This window comes from Felis catus, chromosome B3 (genome assembly GCF_018350175.1).
Source record: "Felis catus isolate Fca126 chromosome B3, F.catus_Fca126_mat1.0, whole genome shotgun sequence".
Lineage (NCBI taxonomy): Eukaryota > Metazoa > Chordata > Mammalia > Carnivora > Felidae > Felis > Felis catus.
The window spans coordinates 147,100,086-147,111,492 of record NC_058373.1 but is presented as its reverse complement, the minus strand read 5'-3'; the positions used below and the strand labels follow the sequence as shown (position 1 = coordinate 147,111,492).

The window sequence follows — 11,407 nt, the reverse complement described above, 5'->3', positions numbered from 1 at the left end:
TTGTGGATATCATGTTACTCCCTTCTTGCCTGAAGGTTTCTGTGGATACATCTGCCATAATCTTTCCTTTTATCTTCCCTGTTTAGTTAGTGACCTCTTTTGTCTTGGTGCTTATAGGGTTTTCCTTTTTCTGTGTATTTTGCCAATTTCTCTCTGATATGTCTCAGTGTTGGCCTGTTTTTTAAAAATAATGGCATTCTCTGTACCTCCTAGATGTGTATGTCTGTTTCCTTCCCCATTTTGGGAATTTCCCATGGTAATTCACTCAGATAACTCTTCTTCCCTTGTTTTCTCCCTCTCCTTCTTCTGGGACTCCTTTGAAAAGAATTTTATTACACATTATGGAATTGCTGAGATCCCTAAGTATATGTTTGTGATGCAATATTTTAAATTTCCTCTTCCTTTCTGCTTCATTTCCCCCATAATTTTATCTTCTATGTCACTTGCTCATTCATCTGCTTTAAGACTTAAGGTCATTATATACAATCAGTTTCACATCTTGGTTATAGCTATTAAAATTTCAGCATGACTGGGTTTTAGGTCATTTCTATCTGCAGTAAGGGTTTCCTTCATGTCTCCTATGCTTTCCTCGAGCACAGAAAGTATCCTTATGATAGTTTTTAAAAATTCTATTTCCTTGTGAGAGTTTTTAGAAATTCTGTTTGAGGCATATCAGTTATATGTGCTTTAATAATATCCCTGGCAATGACCTTTTATCGTTTTTTCTTTTGGGATGAATTCCTCCATCATGGTGTATGTCTATGGCTCTGCTTTCTTAAGTGTTTTAGAAAATCCTGTTTTGTTTTCTGCTTCTAGAGTAGTGTCTTTATTGAGAAGTGTTCAATTGCTGTTGAGGGCTTGACACTTTAGGAAGCATTTGTTGCATATTCTGTGTGCACTGTGCTGTCGTGTATTGGCTGCTCTGTCCCTCAGCTAAGTCCTCTGCAGAGTTTCTCCTTGTCTACAGTGATGAGTGTTTAGACATTGTCCACAGTGTTGTGAGTTTTAACAAGGTGAGTTTGTTCTGCCTGTAAAAGAGGCTAATTCCTATTTCCCCTAGAGGTGAAGCTATGCCTCACTATATGGTCAGTAGACATGGTGCCTTTGGGGGTATATGTCGTCTTTTGAGGGAGGGGTGCAGTGCTGATCTGGTTTCCAGGCCCTCTTTCTCTAGTAAGGAAGCACCTGAGGAAGGCAAGGGGGGGGTATAGCTTGGTGTCAGTGGCTCAGCTTCTACTGGGAGGTTCTGTGCTGCTCACTGAATTCTGTCCATGCTGATTGGTGGGAGGAAATATTGGCATCAGCTCCCTGTCTCGTCCCTTGAGTTGGAGTTCCCAGCCTCCCCTGTTCAGGAAGCCCTCCCACAGAGAGAACAATCTGTACCTGTTGGTCCCAGGCTTCCATCAGAACCCTGCCTTCACCCTGTCTGTGTCCAAACCATTGGCCCACTGGTGGCACAGGGCTCTTATGTTTTATCTCAGGAGCTCTAGCTAGGTTTGAAAACTCCAAAGTATATGAACTCAATATGACTGGGACCCCACTGATCCTGTGTGAGAGTGTCTCACTGTGCTGTGGCTGGAGCTGCTTATCCCAGGAGGGCAGTTGCATGAACACTGGGGGCTTGGAGTTCATGGTGAGGAAGAACATGAAGGCAGCATTCAGTTAGCTGCTCTCAGCAGAGGCTCCTATGCTAATGACCATGGCAGTGCAATGGTGACTGTCAGCTCTCCTGCCCCATGAGAGGAAATGCACCCTTTACAAAAGGCACCCCGAGAAGGGAACTGTCTCTCCCCATGTCTCCCAGGGGATTCTCAGACCACAATTCTCCCTATGGGACTCTGCCCTCCTTCTCCACCGAAGCCCCAGACCCTGACAGGAAACCTGCCTGTAACCTCCATCTGCACCTGCTCCTGGAACACAAACCAGAATTGTGCATAGTGTGCGCCCCCTGGAGGTGGGGATCCCCTCCTGCAGGGAAGTTTGTGTGTGGGCGCCCAGTGAAGTCCTCTCACCGTGTCTCTTGCACAGTAATATGTGGCCGTGTCCTCGGTCCTCAGGTTGTTCATCTGCAGATACAGCGTGTTCTTGGAGTTGTCTCTGGAGATGGTTAATCGGCCCTTCACGGAGTCTGCATAGTTTGTGCTACTTCCATCAGTATAAATATTTGCGACCCACTGCAGCCCCTTCCCTGGAGCCTGGCGAACCCAGTGCATCCAATAGATACTGAAGGTGAATCCAGAGGCCACACATGTGAGTCTCAGGGACCCCCCAGGCTTCACCAGGTCTCCCCCAGACTCCACCAGCTGCACGTCACACTGGACACCTGTAGACACAAGACATCTTGGTCAGGAATCTGTCACACATCCACTCTTTCTCAGTCATGTCCACTCACATACTCAGTGTCTCTCGTTCACCATGAATTACCTTTTAAAAGAGCAACCAGGAGAACCCAGCCCAGCACAAACTCCATGGTGAGGTGTCTATGTTCTGTGCTGATCACAGAATGGGAACACCTGGGACTCCTGGGGCTGGGGCTCCTACCCAGCTGCAGGGTTGGAGCTGGACTGGTTTAATCAGGACAGGGAGGGCCCTATTTGCATATCCTCTGACAATATGTCAGGCTACAGACTTAGATTTGTTTCAAATTTAAAACCAGTGTTTGAGAGGCACTTCTAGATCACTTCTTGCAGAAGGGACTGTGACAGTGTAAATAATTCTAATCTGTGAACACAGTTATGTTTTCATCTGTGTTTGCCATTTTACATGTCTTTCTCCCAGCAGGTCATGTTTGGTATGCTATTTTACTTTTTAGTGAAATTTAATCCTAAATACTTTATTTTGTGCCATATAATTTTAATATGTGTTTATTTTCGTGTGACAGAGAGAAGGAGAGAGAGATCAGAGAGAGAGAAGGGGACAGAGAATCCCAAGCAGGCTCTGCACAATCATTGCAGACCCTGCCTTAGAATTAAACTCAGGAATCATGAGATCATGACCTGAGCCAAAATCAACAGTAGGCACTTAACGGATTGAGCCACACAGGTGCTCCATTTTGTGCCATTTTCAATTGTGTGTTTTTGTTAGTTTTTTCATATACTATGTTTTTGGTGTATGGAAATACAACATATTTTTGTATGTTGATTTGTACCCTGAACTTTTCGTGAGTTTATTAGTTCTAATACTTTTTTTGTGGAGTTTCTAAGGTTTCACTATTTGCAAGTTCGTGTGATTCTCAAACAAATAATTTTCTTCTTACTGATTTACATGTCTTTATTTCATTTTCTTACCTAATTTTTATGGGTACATCTGCAACTTGTAGGAGCAGAAAGCTTTTTCCTTCTTTGCTTCTGTGTTCTTTGTCTGGTCTAAGGATTCAATTGACATAAGACAGATCTACAGAAGAGAATAAATTTCATTTTGCATGTGGACAAGCTTCCTAATAATATGACACCCAGAGAATGAAGAAAGCACTTGTGCGTTTTAGAATAAAAACAATGGATTTGCGAAGAGTTAACAAGACAGAGATTTGGGTTTGGGCAAGTCAATTAGTGAGGAACTAACCAGGCTTGTTTGCACAGCCTTCTTGGTGCTACGTTCCCATTTCTGGTGCTAAGGATGGTTCTTCCATTCTGGTAGAGGGGAAGAAGTTTCCCAGGAGAGATTTATTTCCTGCTCTCAGGGGGACAAAGGAGGGTCACAGTTTCCTTAGACTAGCTGTTACTCAAATGACTTTCCTCTAAATAAGCAATGTGACAAGATGACATACATTGGGTGCCATATTTTACTGGTCTTCGTGTTACCATGTGGAATACCTATGTAGGGAATGAGCATCCTTGCCCAGCTCCTAACATGACAGGAAAAGCTTCAGTTTTTCACTGTTAAATATGCTGTAAGGTGTGGGCTTTTCGTCTATGGCCACGATTTTGTGGAGGTTATTTCTTTCTTTCCCTCAGTTGCTGAGATTTTTTACTAATGACAATTTGTTGAATTTTGTCTAGTTTTATATGTATCAATAGATGATGATATAGGTGATCAATAGATGTGACTGCATTGTCACATATGACCCTTTCATTGTACTCTTGCATTCACTATGCTAGGAGTTTTGCATGTATGTCCATCTGAGATATTGGCCTTTAGTTCCTCTTCTTATGGTGTCTTTCGATTTTGCAGCATAGTAAGGTTCGTCTTGTAGATGAATTGGGGCATATTCCTTTCTTTTCAGTTTTTGGTAAGAGTCTGAGAGGTATTGTCATTAAGTCTCTTTAATATTTTGATATAATTCATAGATAAAGCCCTGTATTACTAAGCTGACTTTTTTCTTTTGGGGCGGTGTATGATTAGATTATAGATTGAATTTTATTTGTTTTCATTCTGTTAATTTTCTATTTCTTCATGTACAGTCTTGTGGATTGTTTGTCTCTGGAAATTGCCTAGTTGCCCTTTGTTATCTAATAATGGGTCTATAATTATCTAGGCATTTTCTGTTATTGTTTTTCACTTCTTTGGTATCAGTTATGTCCCCTCCTTAATTCTGATTGTATCTGTTTGAGTTTTACCTATTTTCCTAGTAGAGATGCTTTTTCAATTGCATTTAGCTTTCCAGATATCCATTTCAATTTGTTAATTTTTTGTATTATTACACTTTTTATTCCTTTTATCCGTTCTAATAATTTCTAATATTAGTTGAGTTAATAAAAATGCCAATGAATGTATCTGGGAAATTCTTATTTATATGGTACCACAAAGCACACAGAAGTGAAAAAACAATCCTGAGAAAGAAGAACAAACCTGGAGACAGCACACATCCTCCTTTCTAAGTATATTGCAGAGGTACATTGTCTATAACAGTGTGCTGCTGGCACAGAGTCAGACACACAGACCAGTGGAGCAGATTAGAGAGACCAGAGTGAAATGTGTCTGCATGCAGTCAGCAAATCCTCCATGAGATTTCATAGAATTAAAATTAGGGAAAAAATGGCCTCTTTCACAAATGGTTTTGAATTCCAGTGAGTAAAATAAGGACATTTGGTCCTTATCTTATACCATACAGATATGTAGGCCCCCTTTCAGCCCCTTCCCTGGAGTCTGGCAGACCCACCTCATCAATTAGCTACTGAAGGTGAATCCAGAGACTGCACAGGAGTGTCTCAGGGACCCCCTCCCCTGCCAGGCTTCTCAGGTCTCCCCCAGACTCCATCAGCTGTACGTCACACAAGACATCTACAGATAGAAGTCAGGAAAATGTCACACATCCACTGTTTCTTTCACTCATATCCACTAACATAGTCAGTGTTTCTTGTTCATCATGAATTACTGTTTAAAATAGAACCAAGGAAAACCAAAGTGAGCCCAAAATCCATGGTGAGATGTCTGTGTTCTGTTCTGATCACTGAATGTGAACACTTAGGGGCTGGGGCTCTTCTCCCAGCTACAGTTTCAGGGATGGAGGGTTTAATCAGCATACAGATGTCCTTTGACAATATAGTAAAATTTCCAATAGAATCCTCAAGAAGCCAGTGACCCTTGGCAGGTGTCAGGGATGGGTCAGTGTTTGGTGTCACAATATCTTTCAGAACATTGTGATTTATTAATTTGTGATTTTGCTGCAGTGATTATAAGTACCCATGATAGTCCTTATTTTCACATATGCACCCAAACACTTGACGTAAGAATCAGTATACCACCATTGTACAGGTTGACAGGTACACTGCAGCAGAGACAGAGTGTGTGAGTGTCCAAGATCACGTATGAGGTGAGAGTAGTCCCAGTATCTGAACCTGTGCTCCCCATCAGGGGGCCCACCTGCCTCCTGAACCGATGCAGGACAAGGCTGGACATCCCAGTGAGGTTTGCAGGTTCCTGAACTTCTAGAAGTCCCAGGAGAGTGATGGATGGAAGCCAGGTCTATTGTGTCACAAATTGGAGAGAGTGAGAAGCCTCGACAGAGACTCACAGAGCTGATGGAGATGCCAGGGGTTTTCTACAAACACAAGGGGTCATTTACCCATGAACTCTATGTGGACATCAATGGAAACCCTCCATATGGAGCCCCTGGGTGGCTCAGTTGGTTAAGTGTCCGATTTTGACTCAGGTCATGGTCTCACAGTTTATGAGTCTGAGCCTTGTGTCGTGCTCTGTGCTGACAGCTGAGAGCCTGGAGACTGCTTCATATTCTGATACTGTGTCTCCTCTCTCTCTCTTCCCCTTGCCTACTCGTAGTCTGTCTCTCTCTCTCTTAAAAATAAATAAACATTAAAAAAAGAAAGCCTCAGTAATGTTAAAATGGTTGAATTTTATTAAAATATGTTGAAGGCAAAACACCTGAGATCAGGAAGGATGATGTTAATTAAAAATATTTCTTCATCTATGAAATGGAGATCATTATTCTTCTAAACTCTTGTTAATATGAGAATGATCAAAGATGTATTTATCCCAGTGTCTGACCCTGGGAAAATTTGTGTATTCCCATTATCATGGTTTATTTAAACAGGGAGGACCCTTGTGTGATTCCACAGCTTTTACAAACTCTTTGCTGTGTTCATGTCAGAATAAGTGTGCAGAGCCTGGATCTGAAAGCCATTGAGAGGGGACCAGTCGTCAACCAATCTCTTGTCCTGGATCATGAGCTCCCTGGTCTCTGAGTTCCCCCTGGTGGTTGTGATTGCCCCCGGTGGTCCCCGTGCTCCTGTTGTTTCACAGACCCCTGCAGAGATACAGTGACTCCTTTATTCCCCTCCCCATTTATGCAACATGCAAGGGTGAGACCCTTCCATCATGAGCACTGCAGACCCTTCTGTTCACAGGATGTCTTCTCCTACATATTTTCCATCTTTGAACCCTTCACTCTGCTTCTTGCCTATAAATATACAGTTATATTTCCTTTAATCATTGGTGAGCAACAATCTTGAATAATTATCCTTATCAGCTGGCAAGAGTCAGAAGAACTTTTCATTTGATAATCGAGAGAACAAAAGAAGATTTTTGGGCTCAGAAATTCTACTTTCATGAAACTGGGATAAATGTGCTCAGCTTCAGACATGTACCACCTTTAAGAAAAAAAGAAGTGTCAATCCCAGAGACAAGTTGGAGTCTGAGATTCAGAGCATTCTGTCTTTGAACCTAACGGGTGTCCCCAGATTGATAATCAAATTGTTTCTTGTTGGTGATGCACTTCTCAATTACACTGTATTTCTTCTGGCATAGGAATGTCAGTACCTGTTATGTTATGGTTACTATGCAGAAGCATTCAGTAGAACATGAATGGTTTTCTATAAATGCAGGTCGGCTGATGGAGAGAGTTTCACCCCAGGATGGAAGGTACCACAGTCTCACCCTACCCAAGCTACATGGTTAGATTTGGGTTTTAGAGGTAGTGAAATTTAGGTACGTTTTGGGCTTGACTTAACATTTAATGGTTTGACATGTTGGAGGATTTGGGGGTGTGGTAATGTGAGTGTCATGTGGGATGGAGGTGAACTTTCCCTGACATCAGTGTGGACTGTGGTCATCTATGTCATTCTTGAACCTGTGTAGAATAACTTATGTGGCCAAAGGGACTTGTCACATGAGATTAATTTTGATACATTGATATTACTGCCATGTGCATGAGTCTGGGAATGGAGTGCAGGACACAGATGGGCAGTCACCAAATGTCTGTCTCGGAACCGAAGATGAGTGGGTCCTGAAGACAGCACATCTGTGGGAGGGAATACCTTGAGAATTGTGGGATGAAACTCCTCATCACCAGGCACAGACACTTTCTTGCATGAAATCCATGTCTCCCTCTGGGTCTGAGTGTCTAACTGAACCCAGGGGGATATGCATGGAATCCCCAAAATGCTCTGAGGTGAAGAGAAACGGTAAGGAAAGAAACATGAAAAAAGACAGATAACAACAAGGAAAGACACATAAAGGAGTCATTGCCATTGAGAGAGGACCTCTGGGGCTGACATGCGTCCTGTTTTCTGCAGCCTTGATTGGAGGATGTTGGACACTAGCCAGTGGAGGTCGGGGGCAGCCGTACAAACTGGGCTCTGGGATGTAAGAACAGAACCATAGCCACCCTAAGCTTACTGTATTGTGGACAAGTGACATGATTCCGGAGGTCCCTCACCTGAGGGTAAAGAGATGTTCTGGCCACCCTGTGGCCCCTCCACCCTCTGAGGTCACTCCCTCCAGATGTTATACATTCACAGCTTCTATTTTATGTGAAATGTACCCTCTCTCAGTAAGGCGATGGTCCACTGCTGGTTCTGGGAGGATCCATCCTTGTGACCTTGTCTCTGGTGTAAACCTCTTCTCTGTCTTCTAAGAATGAAAGCAAAGTTCCCCTTAACATGCAGCTAAAATCCAATATTGTGCCCTCGCTTGGATCCAATTATTTTTTGGTGTAAATCACTAGTGAAATTGTCATTTGTTTGGAAATTCCCTTCAGAAGCAAGTACTGGAATACATGGGTGGTGTCAGGTGGTGTAGACCAGTGGAACAGCACATGGTAAACATGCATCCTCAAGGCTGAACTTGTTCCCTAGTGAGGAATGGGAAGTACAAGGAATGCCAGCTGACACTAGTCTGTGCTTTCTGAGTACCCAGCAGACCTGGGTGAATGAGCCTGGTCCAGGAGAAAGGACGTCTACACACAGGCAATACATAGATGCCAGCTGTCTAGACAGACTGCCCATGAGATGTGGTCACAGAGGAGCTGGGAAGGGCAGCTGGGGTTTGAATTCCAACGCACCAACATTTGGCACCAATGTGGCACCAACATTGGGAATCATGAGTATGTTTGTTAATTAATGTCCACTACCAGTTAGGGATAAAATGGGTAAATGCAAGTAGTTAGACTCACTGCCCTAGATCCCATTGGTTATGACCATTTGTAACAAAATTTGTCCCCTTCCTTTTTTTCCCCTGTTTTTTAATGTCTGAAGATTTTATTTATTTACATCTTTGTTAGTTAACATGTAGTGTAGTTTTAGTTTTGGGAATAAAATTTAGTGATTCATCACATACATTAACACCCAGTGCGCATCACAACTAGTGACCTACATAATCTCCATCACCTGTTTAGCTATTTGAATCGGAATTTCTGTGTCCTTTGTGTAAATACTTTGTAGAGAAATTGGTGGGACATAAGGTAATTCTATTTTAACTTTTTAAACTCTTCTCCAGTGTGTTCACACCACTTTGCATTCCCACCAAGAGTATAGGAAGGTTCCTCTGTCTCCACATCCTTGCCAAATCTGTTGTTTCCTGAATTGTTCATTTTAGCCATTCTGACAGGTGTGAGGTGGTATCTTATCATGATTTTGAATTGTTTTTCCCCAATGATGAGTGATGTTGAGCATCTTTCATGTGTCTCTTAGCCATCCAGATGTTTTCTTTGGAAAAGTGTCTGCTCATGTCTTTTGACCATTCACTGGATATTTGTTCTTCTGTGTTTGTTAAGTTCTTATAGATTTTGGATACTAACTCTTACCACGTATGTCATTTTCAAATATCTTCACTCCTCTGTCAGTTGCCACTTAGTGTTGTTGATTGTTTCCTTCAGTGTGCAGAAGCTTTTTATCTGGATGAGGTCCCAATAGTTCATTTTTTTGCTTTTGTTTTCCTTGCCTCTAGAGGCATGTATATTAAGAAGTTGCCGAGATCGAGGTCAAAGAGGTTTCTGCCTGTTTTCTCTTATAGATGTTGATGCTTTTTGGTCTTACATTTAGGTTTTTCATCCATTTTGAATATATTTTTGTGTTTGCTGTAGGAAAGTGTTCCAGATTCAGTCTTCCTCATGTTACTATCCAGTTTTCCCAGCACCATTTGCTGAACAGACTGTTCAGCAAATCTGGTTCTCTATTCTGTCCCATTCATGTATGTGTCTATTTTTGCGCCAGTACCATGCTTTCTCAATGATTACAGCTTCATATTACAACTTGAACTCTAGAATTGTGATGCCTCCAGCTTTGGATTTCTCTTTCAACATTACTCTGCCTATTCGGTGTTTTCTGGTTTTATACAAATGTTAAAATTCTTTGTTCTTTTTTGTGAAGAATGTTGGTGTTATTTTGGTAAGGATCACATTGAATGTGTAGATTGCTTTGGGTAGTATTGATATTTTAACAATATTTGGTTCCAAATCCATGACCATGGAATGCTCTTCCTTTGTGTCTTGTGTAATTTGCTTCATATGCTTTCTATAGTTTTTAGCATACAGATCTCTAACATCTTTGGTTAGGTTTATTCCTAGGTATGTTATGATTTTTGGTGCAGTTGTAAATGGGACTGATTCCTTAAAGCCTCTCTTTTCTGCTTCATTTTTGGTGTATGTATATAGTGCCAATAACTTGATGTTGTCTTTGATTCCTACAAATTTTCTGAGTTTTGTCTCCGTCCTAGAAGTCTTTTGGTGGAACCTTTTGGATTTTCCACATAGAGTATCATGTAGTCTGCAAAGAGTGAAAGTTTGACTTATTCCTTTCAAATGTCTATGCGTTTTATTTCTTTTCATTGTTTGATTGCAGAGGCTAAGCCTTCTAGTACTACGTTGAACAAAAGTAGTGACAGTGGATATCCCTGTCATGTTCCTGACCATATGTGGAGAGCACTCAGTGTTTCCCCATTGAGGATGATGTTAACAGTGCGTGTTTTGTATATGGCCTTCATGTTGTTGAAGAATTTTCCATCTATCTTTACTTGCTTGATGGTTTTTATCAAGAAAAGATAGTGTAGTTTATCAAATGCTTCCCTGCATTTATTGAAAGGATCATTTGGGTCTTATCCTATTATTGATATGGTGTATAACTTTGATTGATTGTTAATATTGATCCATCCTTGCACCCCAGGAATAAATCCGACTTCATCCTGGTAAATGATTCTTTTAATGTACTGTTGGATTCAATTTCTAAGTATGTTGTTGATAATTTTTGCATCCGTGTTCACCTGGGCAATTGGTCTGTAATTCTCCTTTTCTAATTCTTCCTGTTGAAAAATGGTAGTTTACATGTTTCTGGGAATTTATTCATTTCTTCAAGATGGTCTAATTGGTTGGTATATAGTTTTTCATAATATTCTCTTATAATTGATTGTATTTCTGGTGTTGGTTGTGATCTGTCCCATGAAATTCATGATTTTGTCTCTTTGTGTCCTTTTTCTTTTCTGTTTGAATAATCTGGTCCAGGAACTTCAATTTTATTCATTCTTTCAGAAAGCAACCTAAAAGTTTTGTTGATCTGTTCTGTTTTTGTTTCTTTCTATGCCATTTATAGGTTCTCTATGATTGTTTACCCTCCTCGTCTGACTTTAGGCTTCCTTTGCTCTTCCTTTTCTAGCTTCTTTAGGTGTAAAGTGGTTGTGTGTTTAAAATTTTATTTTTATTGTGTTAGGCCTGTACTGCTATATACTTCCATCTTAAATC

General features: G+C 41.2%; 1 gene segment (V, D, J or C); it reads right to left on the bottom strand.

The window, feature by feature from the left end:
* Window positions 1-1,811: 1,811 nt before the first annotated feature.
* On the bottom strand, window positions 1,812-2,546 carry LOC123386258. The segment is given in 2 exon segments: window positions 1,812-2,323; window positions 2,425-2,546. Coding segments are annotated over 2 exon segments (558 nt in total).
* Between the last annotated feature and the right edge of the window lie 8,861 nt (window positions 2,547-11,407).